General features: G+C 36.7%; 1 protein-coding gene across 2 annotated transcripts in view; it reads right to left on the reverse strand.

The window, feature by feature from the left end:
* LOC103174634 (dihydropyrimidine dehydrogenase [NADP(+)]) overlaps positions 1-21,253 on the reverse strand; it is a 156,153-nt gene that overhangs the window by 73,838 nt on the left and 61,062 nt on the right. For both annotated transcript variants that reach the window (XM_007887106.2, XM_042334993.1), the window contains exons 9-12: positions 11,577-11,684; positions 11,127-11,296; positions 7,735-7,945; positions 636-820 (exon numbers count right to left, since the gene is read on the reverse strand). In XM_007887106.2, coding sequence (XP_007885297.1) covers positions 636-820; positions 7,735-7,945; positions 11,127-11,296; positions 11,577-11,684 — 674 coding nt within the window. The remainder of the gene's footprint in view (positions 1-635; positions 821-7,734; positions 7,946-11,126; positions 11,297-11,576; positions 11,685-21,253) is intronic.

Raw genomic sequence — 21,253 nt, forward strand, 5'->3', positions numbered from 1 at the left:
GATGTCTAACACATGCAGAAACCCATCACCAGGCTAAAGAGTATCCAAACCAAACTGAGCCAACAACATCGAGTTACGTGGATATGGACATCAGGTTATAAGAAGTCTGGGTTTACTGTGGCTGCCTCCATGGTCAAATATTCAATTAACACTCACAGTGCAGGCTCAAACAGGAAGAGTGTCTATTAGGGCAAGGTATTATTAGAACTAGGATACAGCAAGATTCTCACTCATTAAGTCTTTTGTTCTAATGTGAGGTTCTGCATGCTTTTCTTTTGCTACTGAACCTTTGTTGGCAAGTTTAACTTACAAAAACCTCATAAGCATTTATTTATCTGTGACATATCGTTTAATGAATTAAACAGACTGCTGGTTTAACCACTCTCACCAACAAAATATTTTTGAACAAAATATACCCAGGTGGCGAAAACTTGGCTTCTAATGAAGCAAGGCTTTTTAATTATTAAAAAGCAACAAAAATAGATGTAAGTCAACAGAATTTTGTCAAACAGTGCAAGTTCTTCTGTCGGAGGCAATTAAAACAATGAACACATGAAGTATTCTGAGATGCCAGTAAGCAATGAAAGGACACGTAAGTACAATTACTCAGCAGGTAACTGATGAGCCTTACTGACCTGTAAATATTTGTGAATGTGCCAGGAAGCCTGTTTCCCATCATTCACAGACTCGACGGTTGTGTTGGCCAAACCAGCAATGTCACCACCTGCGAATACCCATGGCTCACTGGCCTGCATGGTCTCTGAATCAATCTCTGGGAACCCCCATCTGTTGAACTTAATGCTGGCAACAGCCTCCTTCACTATTATAAAGACAAAACGAAATACAGAAACAGAACAAGTTCAGTTGACAAACATTGGATCTCCTGCTAAAATTTAGAATAAGTGAGTTTACAGAACCAATCTGAGAAGTTATCAAGAGACCTATTAGTACTCAATGCATATTTCCATGAAAGGGAGGACACCAACTGATCTAAATAGTACTGCTTATAAACACATATGACTTAGCTTTCCTTGTACTCAGCTAAACTGTGCCTCACATGCAATTTACCAGAGTGAAAGAGCAAGCAGATATAGTGTTGAGAGTGTTGAAATCTTAGGTAGTGTTCAAATCCCAGGTTTTATTGACATTCACACTTAATCTGTCTCTTTTGTAATTGGGTTATCTGGGGAGAGGCTGAGGGAAAAATAGCAGAGACACTCCTGAATCAGAAACTGACAACCTCCACCTTCCCATCTTCAGGGCAATGGAAGGAAGAATGCAAAAGGCTCAGTTCCAATTTTCATAAAGAAGCAAATGGTGTCAGGGTATTTAATCAGTTAATTAGTTCATAAGGTAAGTTAGTTCATAACCATAAGTGAATCATCATCAAATCCATTTGGTAAATAGGCAATACAATTTATATTTCTGGTACAGGTTGTAAAATACCAAGTCAGGATCAGGACAAGAGCAATTTTGTAGATTAAACACAAATAGATTGAACACAAATATATTTAATTACAAACAAAATCAAACATAGGTTCGCTGGAGCCTGATAACACAATGTAAATTGTCGCAACAGATGATGAAGATCTAATGCAAAAATGCAACACATGAATACAAATAACTTGAACTCCATGTTGATAATAGACCAAAAATAAATTTCTGAGGGTAGTCAGACAAAAGATGATGATGTCTTGCCTCTTTATTCAGAAATCAATACCAGTAAATATGAACTGTAGATTGACTGACAGCATTTACACTTGATTAAAACTGTAACAGTTAGTTTACATAAGGCACAGGCCAGCACACTCTTCTCATCAGTGAAGCTTGGAAGAGTAAGGTAGAGTAGTAGGAAGAGTAAGTTAGAGAAATGTGTCGATGGAAACATTGTGAATAGTCATTTGGATATGAAAATGCCCAAATCTGTAAATCATAAACTGTAAAAGTCTGAATGTAGGACAAGAAAGTTAATGTAAATATATAGTGCAGGACTGGATCCAGATTCTAATCAATGCACTAGTGTTTTGTTTAACTCTAAGGGCTAAAAAAAAACATTAAAACACTATGCATGTGATTTATATCCCATCGTAAAGTTAGAATAGAACATACTGTGCAATGAAAATGAATTGATGTTTTCTTAATACAAGAACTGTGTAAAATCAAGCATTTTCCCCCACATTTATGAATTCCACAACAACAACTTGTATTTATATAGCGCCCTTCACGCCAGACAGCGTCTCAGAGTGTTTAATTCAGTTGAAATCAGTTTTAACTTCGAAGACGGTTTTCTGTAGCGGCCCAAAAATATTTGCTTAAAACCAACTTCAAAATGACGGCTGCTGTAGTTAAGAATTTACCAAATTCTGGATGCTCTTTAAACAGAATAAATCGAGAGACCCAGGTGGAATCTTCCCATGTATGTCGTATGGAGCCACCCAGCAGTATAAATGGCCCAATTCCATTCAATCCATCCACATGAGCCTGATTGCTGAGCCTGAATTAAAGCACAGGGTCTCAGCAGGAACAAGTCTCCGAGCAATTTGAAAACCTTACAGATCCAGATTTGATTTCTTTCTTCTCTGCTTCAATAATGAGCCTGGAAGCAAGCCCTTTAAGAGCACCCCTACTGAAACCAGAATTAATTTTTCCAATTCCTGCAGCAGCCAACCTCAAATGCAATTGCCTGTTGTGGGTAATTCTTAATTCTGCGAGCCTAAGGTCACCAAGAACTGGATTAATATTACCACAAGCCTATTTTACATTGGACCCTTACAGTCAGACTGGATTCAAAACAAGATGAAACATTAATGATTGAGATGGACACAGTATAAGACAAAGTATATTTAAAACACAAGTCAAATGATATTCATAAAAATTGTGGTGTAACGGAGAGCTAGGTATTAAAGTGGATGGATATTGAACACTGGGGTCTAATTTGTAAGATTCGCAAATACCTGTAGCAGTTTCTGCAGTTACCTGATGCGTGATACCTTCTGCAGGTACTGGATTCCAAGACGGTACTCTGCCTGAAGGGAACTACATCAATCCAAGTTGCTATTGTCTTTGAGAGAAATAAAGTGCATAGCTGATACAGAAAATGAAACTGGGATTGGGATTGCAATGCATTGCAAATGAAAAGACGGATTGCAGAGAGAAAACTCCCAATTTGCAATGTGTTTTCCAGCAAAATTGTAATTTTTTATTTTCCTCTGCAAAAATGACACGATGTTGTAAACCATGAATGATGGTATACAGGCAGAACGATTCTCCACCCCGAATAGTCAAGTGTCAGATCGAGCGTCAGATCAAAAACGTGCTGTCCATGAGATATAAAAGCTGCTTTATTGGTGGTTGACCTTGAAACACAATGACTGCCTTACTGATGCATTTCCCCCTAACCTCCAGCTGTTGGACTAGCAGAGAACATACGAGAGAGTTTGAAAGAGATTTCTCCACCCTGGACTTGAAAACTTTATCTTAGGGATCTGCAACAAGTGAAGCATTTGTGAGGCTGGATCCAGTTCGTCAGGGCTAGTCTCTGACTTGTAATTTTCCAAGTCCTTTGTCAGCGTGAACATTTAAAGTTCAATTGTTTTTCAGTAGGATCTAAACATCAAAAGGCGAATTTGTGACATACGGAACTGACATGTCACAAACGGCCTTGCAAAATCCACTTTTAAAAACAGTTGTCCCTTTTGGTGCTTTTGATAGACTATTTCCTGGAAACAAACAAATTCGTCCATGAAAATCGTATGGTGGTTTTCTGACCGAATAAAAATGTCAAAAAGCGTATTTTAAGTGCTCTTAATACATCAATTCCCTGGCTAATTGCTTTGACTGCAAACCCCAAGGACACATTTTTAATTTTTTTCATTATTATTTTTGTTCAGAAGCCTCAAATTGAAAGCCACGTCAAACCTTCCAATATATATATTTTTAATTAGGCCGTGAATTTCTCTTTTGAAGACAGTTTCATATCATAGTCCGGATTTCAATTATTTTAACAATACTTTATACTGCAGCGAACTGAGAGTAACATCTGAATTAATTGAGTCAACTCCATTCAGAAGTTCATATATTCATTTCAAATATTCCATGGGACTTCAATTATTTATGTGGCTCATATTCAAAAAGTCTAATAACTTTTATTTGCTGAAAACATATATAAACAGATTGGTTTTTACGTAACAGAAGGCACATCTGACAGACCATAAAACTACAGAAATTTACAGGACAGAAGGTGGTCATTCAGCTCATTATATTGTGCTAACTCCCACAAGCACAATCTCTTCAGTCCCACTTACCCTGCCCTTTCGCCATCCTCCTGCAGCTTTTTGTTAAGGTATCTGTCTAAGCTCCGTACTGAAAGCCAATATGGATTTTGCCTCAATTCCATTCCATCATTCCTACTTTATCTGAACATTGTTCAGCAATAGAAAATATGGATCATACTTTGTCCTGTTAAGATGAACCAAAGAAGAAACAAAGTATTTCAGCTTGTACTATTGTGCAAGATAAGAAAATAATGGCAACCACGTGTAAATAATGGCAAGCATAATGGCAAGTGTGAAGCTAGAATCTCTGACTAGTTAGGACTTTGGTATACAGTGCTTCAGAACATGACTAAAGCTTCAAATCTCACCAATGAGCCTTGAATTACTTATAACGCACCTTTCCTTGGAGCCAAGAATGCTTATCTTCTCATATCAAATCCAGTTCAGGTTAAGAACTCACTCTGGGGCCATGAATAACACACAAACAGATACAGATTACTAACTCCATCAGCAGAGGAGGAGATGGAGGAGGAGAAAGATTTTAATAGGATTTTATCTTTTCTCTAGTGGGGCAACTTCATACAGATGTTTTTCAACCTGTTTTCAGCCTGAAAGCACCTTCAAGCTGCAAGTAAGGTAATCTGCCATCACAATTTCTTTTGATCCGGAAAGTTTTTATCACTGAAACATTGACTATCCACAAACTTATATGCCAATTAACTACTGTTATCGAATTACAAAGGAATTAAACAAAAAAAACACAATGATTAGATCTTAACATAGTGTAATATAAAAAGCTAGTGGCTGGAGGGAAATGGACACAAAAATGAATATTTGAAGGAAGTGACAAAAAGACTTGCTTAACACTACACAATTTATAAAATGAAGCTGCAAAAGTAAAACCTGCACAGACAACTGATGCGCTTACATTTCAGCGCTACTGACGATATCATTAACTGGAACAAATATGCTGTAAAGACAATGAGATCTTTACATTTATCCCTAAACTGTGACCGTGATTTAGAAGCAAATCTCCGGTGATAAGTGGCACAGAAATAAAATCTACATTGCAATCAGGTAAGAGAACTTCACTTGGAGGGACTCGCACAACGTATTGAGTGAAAAATGGTGCTGCTTTATGTCTTCGCGAATCCGAAAAGAACACTCTGCACATTCAAAATTAACTGACTAATGGGAATTAAAATAGATAGAAACACAATTTCTATGTGTATGCTGCGAAATTCCATCTCAACTGTGCCCTGGAAAGGGAAGGTGAGCTCTGTAGAGAGATTCCCTGAGCTTTACCATTTCATACTAATCTTATGTCCCTACATCTCCGCTATTCAAACATAGCTTCCTTTCCTCTAGACAACACCCACTTGCCCATCCCCTCCCAACCACGACACAGAAATCATTGTACCCTGTAGACTATTTGTTCATCTCCATTTGCAGCTATCCCCATATCCCCAAACAATGTTCTCAAGCAGGTACTTATTTATACAGTGCTTTCTGAAGGAGTAAATCAATTCAGCATCAACTGCTTTTGTTGTGAGTCTGTTCCACATATGTTTGCTTGATAGTAATCTGTTTTTAGAGATTCACAGCAGCAGAGGTTAAACAGAGGGAGCAAGGGACTCTTGCGAGAGACAAGGAATAAAACAAAACGAGTTATCTTTACTGTTAAATAACATTCCAAAGTAACTATTTTCCATGTCCGTCATTTTTAAAGGCATTTAAAGTAGATAAAAATAAAGGATTTTTTTTTAAACTATGTGTATTTCATTGTTATAACTAATTATACAGCCATGTAATGCCTGTTCAATTTGCACTTGTTTAAACAGCAGAAATACTCATTAGATGCAGTATATCTGTAATGCTTCAGTAAACAGTTTAATGGCTGTGATGTTTAACCAATTTCAGGAAGTCTCTGTAATTTCAGCCTTAGCAGCTCATTAATGTAAATTTTTGATACTCAGTATACAGATGATTTTACTGCAAATTGACACCTTTCATCTTACTAAACCCCAAAATGTCACCATTTGTGTGTATGATTGGAAGCTGCTCACGTACAAAGGTACCTGTGTAAAGCTTTACAATCAAAGCTTACAGTGAGCCTCTACGTACTCCTACATATTGCAATTTTTGTCGTGATTATTAGATCCCGGTTGGAAAAATGAAATTGTACAATTAGATTTTTATTACACTAAAGTGCAACATTATCACGGTTTTATTATGGTCTGTCAACCAATCACGCAACTGACATTTCTTTAGCAGAGTAATCTGTATCACATCGCCCATTAGAGAAAGCTGGCAAATAAAGATAAGCAGAGCTTCAGTGAAGCAATTTTTCAACTGTGATTCACATGGGGATGTTGTCCAATCATTCAGAAGGTCATTAAGGAAAATTCAAAAAACAATGCTAAACGTTTTCTCATTTAAAAACCTCTAAACAATGCCTTTGGAATTTTTTTTACATTTTTTTTAACAGCAATGATATACCAGTCTCCAAAGGTTTTCCTAAATTTTAGCAGTTTTAGTCCTTGGGAAAAAAAAGCCTCAGAAAAAGCTTTTGAAACCAGTTGTCACAGATTCCTCCCTGCAGAAATAGTTGATTAAAATCAAGTGCATATTGTTTTAGTCAGTAGACTATTTGACCTTTATTTATGACCGCTATTAATAATAATCCTCACATTTGGTACAGTACCTTTTACGTTGAAGGGCGTCTCAAAGTGCTTCAGATGATGTACTGTAAAGTGGAGTCACTGTATTCTGTAGGTGAACGCCTGTGTACTATTTTTCCAGGAGTATAACATCAGTTATGTGGCGAGTGTAAATGGGAGGATTCTATCTGCACAACCTGAGTCAAACGTCACTTGCACTCAGATCGATGGATCTTTTTAAAGATAAAACCATGGCTGTGAATTCTCATTAGGTTTTTTTTTTAAAAAACGACGATCTGCCTTCAACGTAATGCTTAAAATAATCCTATAAATTCCAAGTGAATGTAGTGTGAAAATTAACATGTTGGGAGGTAGCTAGTTTATTGAACCTTGAAATGGCAGTTGTGTAGCTCTGTGGTTAGAGCACTCACGCAAGCGGCAGGACCTGGGTTCGATTCCCCGCGGCGTGAAACGTTGGGCAAGTTTCCTTACTCCGCACGCCTCTGTTTATCTCGCAGTAAGTAGGAACCCGGTTGTTAGTTGATTGGCGGAATGCTTTTTCACGGGTAATAAACCCTTCAAAATAAATAGAAATAATTTGGTCGCTCAAACAAGCGCATTTCGCCCACAAAATATAGTTGATTCACTTTACAGTATATTCTGCAAAGCGCTTTGAGACGTCTCAAAGACACGATGAGGCTTTATATCAAATGCAAGGATTATTATTATTTTACTGTAAGTGCACGAGCGACTTCAACACTTTCACTTAATCTATAAAGTATCAACTCACAAGTCCTCACCTGCTGGGTCACTGAGAATGGAGCCAAATGCACTGATGACAAAATCTGCTTTTAAGTGAACAATTTGCTCTTGATCTTCAATCCAGTCTCCAAGATCATTCTGCTCCGTGCGAACAAACTCCACTGCAGCAATGCGCTGACACTTCAGGATCACCTTCCTTGGAGACAGGAAAGGGAGAAACTCGCATTTCTCTTCTTTTGCCAACTCCATCTAAAAGAAGGTTAGAGGAAAGCAGGATGGTGAAATGTGGCAAAAGGGAGACCAACAACAACAACAAATTACATCTGTGTGGCGGCTCTCACATCAGGAGGATGTCCCAAAGCGCTGGACAGTCAGTGACCAATGAGTACTAATGGCAAGCAACAACGAAAACCTGGGGCAAATAGATACTCAGCTCATGAAGTGACAATGATATCGTGCACATCATGAATTCAATAGTAGTTACGCTAACTTACAGTGAAATCTATAGTTAAATCAACAATGTTTTAAGAATGACCTGTTTATAACCTTTTCCTATAACTTTCCTTCTAGAACTGGTCAATGTTGCTTTTGTTAAACCCGTAAGAACATAAAAGTATGAAGTGTGAATCCAAACAGGGAACGTGAACAGGTTATTTGAAAATGTGCTTCTCCCAAGCTTAAGAATTGCTTGGATATTCTTGTTGTGTTATTTTTGCCTATAGGTAAGTACTTAAAGGCAGAAAACACATGGCAAAGTCCACAAAATGTTTTAGTTATCTGATGGGCTTTAATTTTAGCTACTGGTTTAAATACAATACAAAATTATAAAATGCCATATATTTATATCTATATCATATTTATTTATTATTCACGTGGGGAGAACGTCCCAATGCTCTAAGCAGTCAGGGATTAGGAATGTTAAAAAATGAAATTAAAGTAATGACATTTTATATCCAATTATAAGGAGACTGCTTCAAGGTACACTACTCTTGATAATCAACAAGTGTAATATTTTTCTGTGGACGTCCTTAGAATTAAGTGTACAAAAATGTTTTCACTACAGGTAGCTGAATTTACTACAGCATTGTGTGAAACTCATAAATAAGCCCAAATAAAGGCAACACCTATCTCAGCACAGATGCTGATTTTTTTTTAAAATGGAAGAGAACAGAAAGCACTGAACGCAGCAAGGGGGAAAAGGGAGGGGGAGAAAGCTCAAACAGCAAAGGATGCCTGAAGCATTGCCTTTAGATAATGTACATTTACCACCACTCTCTGTGTATTGTTAAACAAAGGTCTAAATTCTCAACAGAGTTCCAGTGCATTTATTTATTTTTGATTAATTATTGATTTACTTATTTATTAATGAATTAACGTAATGTATCAGAATCTACTGATTGTATGAAATAAAAACAGACAAGCCAAGTCAACACAGTAGGTGCTCAACATCTGAAACAACAACATAGGTTACTGCGTTTCTGTTTTTATTCCAGATCTGGCTCTTCTTTATATTGCCGCTGACTGTTCCCAGAGTACCCACTTACAATAAGGAGCACAGCGAAACTCCACCAGCACCAAGTACCAGGACACTGAGACAGGGCTGGCATCCAGCCGGCACACTATTCCTTCCCCCAGCACTGGCTGTGATGAGTGGGGGCTTAAATCAATGGTGTACTTATATTTTAAAAAATCTGTAAATCTTTTAAATTATTTAAGTTTAGTCGAAAGGTACGTCAGAAGACTATTGAGACAGAGGATCGAAAAGTCACACTCTCAGTGGCCAGTGCCAATATTGGAATGCATAATTTGATACTCAAAGCCATTTCTCTCACCTTCTAGAACTGCAGTCAATGTTGCTTTTATTATACCCATAAGAACATAAAAGTATGAAGCCTGAATCGAAATGGGGAACGTGAACAGGTTATTTAAAAATGTGCTTCTCCCAAGCTTAGGAATTGCTTGGATATTCTCGTTCTGTGTTTTTGTTGTTGCTTACTCTACATTTACTGTCAACATAAAACAACAAGCCATTCCATGAACTCCATTTTGAAGTAGTAGCTGTATCGCTTTCATGCTGCTATGACTGCATTCTTTTCTAATATCAGCCGACAACTGTGAGCCTATTATTAATGGATTGTGATTGTTTTGCGCAGGTCCTCTTTGGTTTATGGCCACTTTTTGAGTTCTTGGAGATTCGTGTGGTAACTATTAAAAGGAAAGTTAAAAATGGTGGCAGCGTTATATAACTATGTACACACACACTAGAAAGGATGGAGAAGACGGCCATTTGACTCATTACTCACTACTCCCACAGAGCATGTACAATCAATCCCGATCATAGAATCTGCCCCATGTACAGCAATCTCCTGAAAGAAAGTTTGCATAAACATTCCCTTAACCCCAAAGGTAATTAACAAAATCCAGAGAATGTATCTGTCTCTACATTTTCACTGTTCATCACTGGCCATCTGCTTTGCACAGGCTATTTCAATCTTATAGCCCATTTTTACTGTCAATTGGAAATTGAAGTGCTCTGAATTTCCTGCACAATTCAGTTTGCAATTAGTAACAATGATGCACATGTGCAGAACTGCCCTCGTTTCCCAGCAAGAGCAAGCTGAAGTGGGAAATATAAATTTAGCTTCCCACTAGGAATCATTTGGCTGTTCACACCACTTCCAGCACTCTAGGAGAGGGCAAAGTAATCCACCCGATGTGTACGGTTTAGGGCTCCACCTTAGGAACACAGGACAAAAGGAACAGGAGTAGGTTATGCATAATTATCCGCCTACTTCAGCCTCACCCTATCCCGTCTCATTGCCACATCCGTAGTATTTTTTTTAACTCCTAAAGTATCTATCTATTCTCGCTCTTAAATCTCCTGCATGATTATCCTCTCTGTTACTGAACTATTAAAATAAAGAGTTGCAAGCATCAGACTAGTTAGAATTGATCAAACAGAGAAAAAGAGCTGGAAGTCACAGTTTTCGAAGAATTCTACATTATGCAGCACCCATTTTATTAAAACATGCTGTTGGGGTTTAATAACCCATAATTTGTTTTTATTTAAATTTATATAGTTCTTGCTTGCTAAATTAAATGTAAAAATACTCCATTTTATGACCATTACAGTTTTTCGGTCACTCACAGGAATACGGAATGGATTGGTGAATTAAGTAAACATGCTATCAGAAAGTACACACTTAAAGACTGTCCAACAATACCACCTAAATGATGGAAAAGGAAATATCACTGGAAGTAAACCTACAATACATCTGTTATATAAACAATGGATAAATTGTTCAGCCCTGAGTTTGAGATATTGAGTGACAGGGAGTGCAACTTAATAAATTGAAACCTTGCAATCTCTGCTCCATCTGGCAACCCTCATTGTATTAAATCCTGTGTATTTAAGCTTGTTGAGTTTTACCTCCTCTGGGACCGCCCTGATATTGGTAAATCCTTTTCTGAAAACCACAAACACCCGGTGAGCTCCACAGCGTAACGCAGACGTTGCACAGTCGAAGGCAGTGTCTCCAGCACCAAGTACAATCACTGTGCCTCGGAGTGTTGGCAGTCTGGAGTTACAAGCACACATTCCTGAAAAACACAGCAGCGTTATCTTATAATAAAGTAATTGTCGGACTTGATACAGCGCCTTCACAGGATTTACTGTACAGTGTAGCGCCCGAGTCAATCCTAATTTTTTGAGGACCGATGATGGTGTTAGACTAACGTTTTTCGTGATCCAATTGGTTTAAGAGTATACAATAATTACAATTCAGTAGAAAAGATTTTCATAAAAAGAACGGCGAGAAATCAACCAGAAATCACGTTTTACAGACTTTAGCAGAAGAGGAGGCAAAACTAAAACATCTACCTGCTTTGCTGGCTTTGGCAACAAGGGGCAGGAAGTCTTTGGATGTGTAGAAGCCATTTTCCATGGTTAAGCCTTTGAAAATGTGATCTCTCTTTGGCTCTGGTAAACCTGTTAAAAACAGCCTCCTCCATCAAACAGTAATGTACCAAAAAGAGTTTTGTGATAATAATAATAATAAAGAAGATAGATACTTTCCACAATTCTGATTACTCTCTGTCAATGTTGAAATGATTACCCAGAGTCTATGCAAACAATTTTCTCTAACAAATGAAAAAGACATTTGAAAAACACAACACTAAATTCGTCATAAAAATTCCACAAATATAAAAATTCTCAAAGGTAGAATTTGCTTTTGACTCATTAGTCTCTTTCCTGAAATTACATACAAATAATTATACTAAAGATGAGGTGAGAAAAGTGTTGAGAATGTGACCTTGTTAAGAGTTAATGCTGCTGATGTGAGAATTTACTGATTTTGCTGTGTACTTCTAATAGTGATTTATTATTATTATTATAAGTTGAGTGCTGGGTGCAGAGAAGAAACTCTTCTTATTTTGCTGCACTTTTGACTGTCTAATTGAAGAGCGCACATACAAAAATCTTCCAGGCAAATTGAATCTCTCTATCCAGGGACCAAATCTTTACTGATCAGCAGAAATATGTGACACCTATATTTCAATATTTTAGAAATTGGAAAACGACTTTCGGGCATTCATATTGAAAATTATTCATTTAGAACAAAGTATGCAAGTTAAGAAGTAGGAGCATTGTAGTCAACTTTAAGGATTTAAGATTTACACAAAAAATAATGATTACTGAATAGGACACTGTATTGAAATATTGTCCTGATAAGATATTCTTGCTGCCGTTGGGATACACAGTGATTTCATTTGTGATATTTCCACAAGGACATGTAAGTAGCCAATCCTAGATTTGTTGCAAGTGTCACTCCACTCACTTGCTAACTTGATCAAAGCCAAACTGAGATTGGTATTACTTTCCTATTTACAAACTTGTTTTGAATATGGCATAATAGACCCCGTTTACAGAATATGATGTTGCAGATTTTGTGAAACCAGGCTTATGCGCTGCAAAGAAAACCCAAAATGTTATGATGCATTTAGAATGATTTAACCCAGTGAGCTCATGCAATTACAGAAAGCAATTTACTTCTGACTTCACATGCAGTGTGACATATGCCTAATGACTACCTTAGCAGTAATCACATTTATTTGATTAATGTGGCGTTGGGAGTCAGCGTGACAAACAGTGACAAATTTAAGTGGAATGCTTATTTTATTGCACGACAAAGGAACTCTGCACTTTAGGATATCATTCAAAATTAAAGAAAGCACCAACTCACTGGAGATGTGGCAAAAAATTATATTTACTTTCCTATTTTTAGATCACGTAAACATTTGAGTGAAGTCACTCATTTTAAAGATACTGTATTATGTCTGGCAAATGATGATTTTTTAATAAATGCTACGTACATAACATGTTTTAGCATGTGCTGTTTTCTGTCTCTTTTGTTAACAGTCAGAAAGCAGTCTACAGCATCCACACATCAATAATGAAACTAGACAACACTGGAGCAGTAAAGAACAGTGCTCTCCAGACTCCAATACTACTATAAAGGAGAAAGGTCTTCAGTTTCTCTCACCATTGTCCACCCAAGTTTCTCTTATTTTTCCTATTTGGCCACTCAGTTGCAAGGAGTTTGACTATAAGAGCTAAATAAAATTCAAGCCAGGAAGTCAAAACAACATCATAGAAAAACATCCAATATTAATTTGCCAGCTATCCACACAAATACAGCGCTTCCAAAATCACTCTCATTTCACATCAATACAGTTTACCTGTTTTTCCTGAATTCAATGCTGTGGTTTTAGCAGAAAGGGAGTCTAAGTAAAAAAATACCAATTTAACAGCCAAACAATACTTCATCTTGTGCTCATTAAGAAATTGGTATATATTTCATTATCAACAGAAAAGAACCAAATGGATATGTCCTATATATGGTGAGGGAAGAGTGCCTAATATGTTCCAAGGTAAAAACTCTTAAGCTTAAAATCTTTAATACTTGATACACTGACCTTACCCAGGAATTGTGGAGGACAAACAAAGCACAGCATTCATTAATGAAATTCATTTGTTTTTTTCACGTTAATGACTTCAAAAGAAAAAAGCTTCGCACCATTACATTTGCCAATGTCATCTACGCTCTCTAAAGTCAACATTTACTGTGACAGCTTTACAATGTTTAAGAGCAACCTTGGAAACATCTGCCCATTGAGACTGGCTAAACAGTTACATTATCTTCCTTAAATAACATTTCTAGTGGTCTTTACAAACATCATCTACACCAGTGCTGGCCAACGTCCTTGGTTCCTAAATCTGGCTCCTAAATTAAGACTAAACCTCTTTTGTTGGCCAACAAAATAAATGTTTCTTGATTGAATATTTCTAGATTTATGGCATAAATTGAAAGCCAAACAATACTTTGTTTATTATTTCTATGATTATTTTGTTGGCCGACCAGAAAGATTGGACACCACTTAATTACACCAACACATTGATTTTTTTTGTATCAACTCTTTGGGCTATTCTTTTTTTTTTGAATCCCTTTTCTATTTTGGGGTACATTTCAACAATACGTTTCTCATATGTACTGACACAGTCTACTTACTGGGAGAAGACCTGCTTACTGGGAGAAGTCAGATACCAAACCAGCTAAGGCCAAAAAATCCATTTCATTTTAGACTGTAAGACCATTTTGTCTTAAAGTTTACGTTTGCACAGATTTTTCAAAAATAAATCTAGCTCCTAAATCAAGACTTGATTTCCTAAAACAAAATGCTCTTCCTGTATACATGTCGGTGGAAATCTTTTGGACTCATTTAAATTATTCTTTGCAATGGCAATTCAACCACCCTCTCCCTGTTTCTGATCTACAGCCTATGAACCACTTAACCCCATGCTACTTTTCTGATAATATTTTCTGCTTTGCTACCAGTCACCTTCAGCATCACTCTGCAGTTGCCACTACTACTTGTGAGGCAATCCACAATGCAGACACATTTTTTTTTAATCAAACGCCATCTGTCTATTTCTTTCGCGTGAAAGGCAACAATATTTTTTAAATCTGATTCTGGAAGGCACAATGTTTTTATTAGAAAAAATACAATCCATTTTACCGTTACAATTATCAAATGGCACCTTAGTGCTTAAATATTCCCTGTTTCATGTCAATATATTTTTAGGATATTCACTATAAAATGTCCCACTTCTGCATTGCAGACACCGAAATTAAAGTAGCTTTACGATATAATTATCTTACTTTAGTAAAAACCCACCTTCTACTAATTACACAGTCTACTAATTACATTCTTAAACAGTTTTTTTGCATTGGTTTGCATTGCACGTTTCTGCCTAGAACCTATCATTAATGCATTTTGTACAGCAGTTCTATTGAGCAAGGGTAATTAAAAGTCCTTTTCTGCAGCAGTTGTTTGACCTGTGATAGAGCAACCTATCACATTTCCATTCATTATGTCTACGTGATGAGTTTGCCCTACTCACATAAGTATAAATCCCTCTTCCCAGGTGTAAAGGTAGCCTGTTCCATCTGGTCTGTAGCCACTCGAGCCTGTGCACCTCTGAAACTGTGCAACAACCCAGATCATGACACCACCTCCCAGAAATCTGTAACCTTCACAATCAATAATATTTGGAACCTGTAAGTGCACAGTTGAGCGGAACACAAGCCATGCCCTATCCTCGTTAACCACACTGAGCTCTCATAGTACAACCTACTCCCTGGTGTCTGGTATGATCAATCTTAATTTCCTGACCAGGAATAAAACAACACAGACCTTCAATTTGGGACCCATCTGTAAAGGATATTATAGATTTGTACGTCTTCAGTGTGAATGGACAGACTAATTCACTCAATGGTTCCAGGGCCAAAAATATATCTCAGCTATTGCTTCTTGTTATCTAGAAGGCATTTTTGAGCACTGTTATTGACATTGCAAATTATAAAATTAAAGTTAATTTGGCAATTCACAAACTGATTTTTCTTTGTTAAGGTATCTGTAAATGATTGAAAAGAATAAGATAAAAATGTAATTTTGCATCTGGCAATCATTTTTACTTCACAAAATAATCAATGTGAATACAATTATTAAAATAAGTTGTTTAAAAAACAGTTGTTAAGAGATCTTCTGAATTATCTGCATTACAAGCAGTTTCTGATAAGAACATTTCCTTTTGTTTCAAGGAATTGGTTTATTTAGTAGAACAAATGCATTGATTATTTTTGGTCAAAAAACATTTATAAATTCTGTAACTAAAGGCAGTAATTTGTTTCCTTAAATGCATTTTAAGAATAAATTGAGAAATTGTAGCTTGGACACACATTTATAAATTACAAAACACTCTGTAAACAGAGATAAAGGCAGTCTGTTTATTACTGATCAGATTCCAGAATACCATTTGATAAAAGTTGAAACAGCTGGGTATGCATTTCTCCCTACATCAAGGAGGATTTTATAACAAAATAGCAGTCATGAATCACTACCTCATTACTGGACTGTCATCTGGACTTCTCTAAATGTATTCTGGCTTGCTGCCATGCTAAAATGTTCAATGAAACATCCTTAAGGCTCTCTACAAGATTGGCTAATATTACACAGATGCAATATATCATCAAATGACATTAATGCTATCATAGCTTAATAAATAGTGCCATTTAAGCAAGGTAACATTTTTCCTATGGCCTAGAACATTTCACATACGATGTGGTGTTTTCTGTCTGGTACTGATTTTCCCTCTCAATTTTTTCCCCCCCTCCTACTCCTCCTCTCCTGACTCTTATGTGGCTATGGTTCCCATGGGTGATGATGACATCCCTCTAGTATCTCACTCAAGTAGTCACTCTTCACACATGTAAGTAGACTATGATTATCAGTAGGTTTTTTGACTGTGTTAAGCATCACAGCCGAGCCAACTCCTGTACTCAGTTGACATCCACTTTCCATCAAGAGTCAGTGCAGAGCAATCAGTACCAGGAACACTGCTTGACTTTTTCCCTTACAGTCACTGTTTAGTACAAACTGCCTACAAATACACAGTCACTACATCTTACAGTAAATCTTGGGGAGTCCTTTGGGACGTTCTAATGGACGTGATAGAGAATCCTAAATAATAGATTATTAAATTATTATCACCAGATCAAATAACAATGAAATGACTGTAACACATTGAATAATAGATTTATTTAATATCCTTTTCTAATTGTCCATTCAGCAGTTCAATATCAGGGGGAGAGATTAAAAACAAATAGTGGCATGAAACTATTTAGTTATACTGTAATAATGACCATTAAGACTGACCACTCTAGAAACTGTATGTAGCCTGCAGCATATATCTGCTATTCCATATGTGTCACATATACTATTTGGCATTAGAGGCTGCAAATCTCACGTGGAAAGATTAACTAAAAACAAACTGGCCTCAAGGATCCAGTTGCATAATCCAACAGTAAGAATTTTAAATTCAAAATCCTGGATCAATGTGCCATCTAACTTCAAAGCACTTTGGCTGACCTAATAAGGCAGAAACAGCTTTTATGTCTTCTTCTATGGTTAACATAAACCATGAACATTTTTACTGTGAATACTGATCCAACAAAAACAGATCATTTTCACTGGCACAATTTCCATCTGCATGTATAAAATATGGGGCATAAGTGGATATGCAGTATTTACAACCATGATACCTTGTCCTCTTATTAATTCTTTAATGATGATAATGAAAGCACATTCACTAGTATTACACAATTAACTGTTCTATGCTTAAATATTTATCTACCTTCCATTATACAATGTAGTGTTATGCACCTAGTGCCATCACTAGCAAATCAAATCATTCAATTACTGTAATCTTTAAAAGTATCAGGCAACACAGGATGGCTGGATACGTGTTCCTTTTATTATATGTAAACTATGACAGGGACTGTCTTGAGATTAGGCATATATTAAGTACTAAGGCAATCTGGAAATTGAAACCTTTAACGGAAATGTTTGCAGTGAGTTCACAAACAGTATAATTGCACCTGTAAAATATTCAACTAGTTTTATGGAACTGCAAATTAAAGCGGATTCTATTTCAATATTCCTTCTCTCTGTGATCTCCGTTCAGCAGCTACCCTGAGAACAGCTAAAGTTGTAAACTCAGTTTATAGTTGAGATTTCAGCAGATGCTTCACAATTAGGTCTTGTTGGTCGAACCAACTTACATCACTCCTGCGATACTCCCATAATCATATTTCCAACCCGTAAAAAATAATTGCAATACAATCACCTTGGCTATGGAACTATTAACTGTATTCGGATAAACTTTGTTTAAAGAAAACAGTTAATACTCATGCTACATGAATATGTTGTGGTACAGCAACTCATGTGTTAAACTGCACAGTTATCTGTTGCTATGCAACTGGCATGCAAATGTATGAGGCAACACATTGAGCTATTTACGCATCAAGTAATTTAGTAAAGCTAATCAACTGCAATTCAGAAATGCAGTTAAAAAAATGTTAAAGAATACTTTGGCACTACATTTGCTGCAATTCCTTTTAACATCGCCAAATATGTTTTGGGATGTTGTGAATAACACAGGATACAGCAACACAGTAGTTGTGCAGTTTGAAATATTGTTTCTAGACTTTTCGGTGGGTTTGGTAGGATAAATGATAGGAGAGTTGCACTGAGAACAATATTCTACAGCATTTTACAGCCAATGCAATAGAGCTTTAACCCTAATTGTCAAATGAAAAGGAAATCGCACTTGAACACAGTGAAAACATTCATGTGTCTAGTGATAGTCTAGTCGGTGAATAAAATAGGCATGTCATTTGGTTATTCTTACTTCCTTTTTATAAGACATTAATGGTATAATAGATCATTTAAATTTAAATCATTTAGTCTTCTCTTTGTGAATTTTATAAATCGTAATGTCAGGACCAACCCAATTGGAATACTTTGTTGTTGTCATAGGAAGATTGGTTCCCTAGCAACAAAATAAGCAAATTAAAACCTAACTGTTCTACTCCAGCAGCCTTCTGACTGGTGTTTCATAAATATAACAAAAGACCAGCCATAAATTGGTGGTGGAATTATGGCGCGTTCTGTTTTCAATCTTTCTAAACACAATATGATGTCAAATGTCTTACGTGCAAAGTCTTGTCATTCTGCAGCAAAGAGAGAGACGCCACTTACAACAACAACAACAACAAAATGACATTTCTAGAGCGCCTTTCACGTCGAGAGGACGTCCCAATGTGCTTGACAGTCAGGGGTCAGGACCCGAGCATGAGGGATGGGTGAGGGAAGGCAGGGAGGTGGGAGGGCAACTGAAGGCACGATCGAAGAGGAGGGTCATGAGACTGGCCTTGAAGGAGGCGAGGGAGGAAGCGAGGCGAAGGGCCTGTGGGATGGAATTCCAGAGTGTGGGGGCAGAGAGGCTGAAAGCCCGGCCACCGATGGTAGGGCGGGTCGGGCGGGAGACATGCCAACTCGTGTATGCGCTCGAGACAACATTCATTCATCTGTGGGATACCTCTGTGTGGTTTGTAAGCAACTAACCATTGGTGGTTAGATCTGGTGAAGTACCAGTGCAAATGGATGAGAAAGAAAGTGCTGTGTTTTAATTTGATGGTTTCCATTGCCAAAGTTAGCTGAATTTTTAGCCTGGTGATCAAATGGTGCACCACAAACATATGGGTAAAATAATGGCACTTGTTATCTGCTGCAGTTCTACATAATATTGGGTTGACAATACCCGATAGCCTTCACTATGATGTGTATATACACAATTCACATGCTGTGATATCATAGTTAATTCTTAATATGCACAGGATTATCACAGCAATAAATGAAGTGTAATCTTAAAATGTAATAAGATAACACGCATGTGTCCTACCCTCTTCACAGATGACTTTGTCTTGGACATTGGTATCATCAACACAAGTCACAGCACATTAATTTCCCCTTTTTGTCATGGATGATAGATGCCAGTAATCCAGCTGTGTTGATTTTAATAAAGCAACACAGTGATTTGTATCTAGCACCACAGGAATACCCATTGACTGTTATTTTTTTAAAACTATAATACCTCCTTGTGACAAACCTTTCAACGGATTTGTGCCTCCATTTGTCACATGTTGCATCTCATTTATTTAATTCAAACAGAGGTACTTAAATCTGTAATTTGCAGCAAGGAGGCAATACTCTCAGAATAATAAATCATTTCTTACAAATCTCTCCAGTAGCTTCAACACTGCTCACTCATTAATCAAGCAATGCATCGATGTCATAACACCTCTATTGCTAGGACACGATGCTTAATTTAGATTCTAAACTTTTACTCACTGGTTATTTTCTAACCATATATGTAACCTGCATTAAAGAAATTCTGTTTTTACTTTACTAATCAAACGGCTGCATTACTTGCACCTAAGTTATTTCACGATCATTGATTCTTCTAATCTTTTAAAAGGTGCACTGCAGTTTATTGTGTATTGCATCAAAGATATTAAAATGCTAAATGAGTAGCATATATGTATCTCCTATTTGCAATTCAGGCGATTGGAAGAATGGGCTCTTCATTTTGTACAGTGTGAGGAATAAATTAAACCTGCTTGCACAAGTTCATTGTGTTGAGCAACCAAATTATATGGGGTGTGGAGTGCACCTGATGTTTTATAAAGAACTATATTCAGTATTAGTTATTTGAACACTCTCACATCTAGGAACATATAGATTTTACTGCTGGGACTGATCCGAATTTCAGAGCAAGGCCAACGCATGTGTAAAGGATTCCTCTTCATGTAATATTGAAACATTAAGTCAAATAAAACACCTTGCAATTGGCAAGTCAACACATTATTCTAAATCCCGCTGCGTATTCTAAACCGAAAACTCATCAATTCTGAAGCACCTTGAATAATTACAAAGGGAAGATTTTTTTAAAAAAAATGCATGTTGGAGCACACGGTTCAAAACAAGTCAAGGTTGTGAATGGTTTTCAAGCATTTGAAGCACTGAAGAGAAACAAAATGGTAAACTATTCAGGAAGGAACAGCTATTATGGGATATTGTAAAACTATTGAAAAGCCTTGCAAAATGATTCGCATGGCGCTATAATTGCCAAACACTCTTCCTGCGAGATTCTTTGCACCAAACGCTGTGACCTACTTAAACGCATTAAAATGGTTACACTACATAGTTTAAAGCAAAACGGCAAACAAGCCAACAGCATAATCAACTTATGCATTCATATCAAATTCTTTTTAAAAAATTTAATAATTCAATGCTTTTAAGTAGCCTCACATGGCCGCTATAAAGATGTGGTGTCCATCCTAGTTTGAGAATAAATAGAATTTGTAGCTTCCATGATGTAAACATTTCTACTAGATATTTTATAAAATTATGCTCTAAAATCCTGACACTAAATATTACAGAAAAAGCTGGATTCTAAAATGCATTTGTCCATCTAAAACTACGTATCAATATTAATTGACATAATGTAGTTGCATATGTTCCACAACTGAAAATGCATCAATACAAAATACAAAGTGCACATCTATTTGATGACGAATTATACTGTAATGTCAC

The sequence above is a fragment of the Callorhinchus milii genome, unplaced genomic scaffold, assembly GCF_018977255.1.
Source record: "Callorhinchus milii isolate IMCB2004 unplaced genomic scaffold, IMCB_Cmil_1.0 Scaffold5, whole genome shotgun sequence".
NCBI lineage: Eukaryota > Metazoa > Chordata > Chondrichthyes > Chimaeriformes > Callorhinchidae > Callorhinchus > Callorhinchus milii.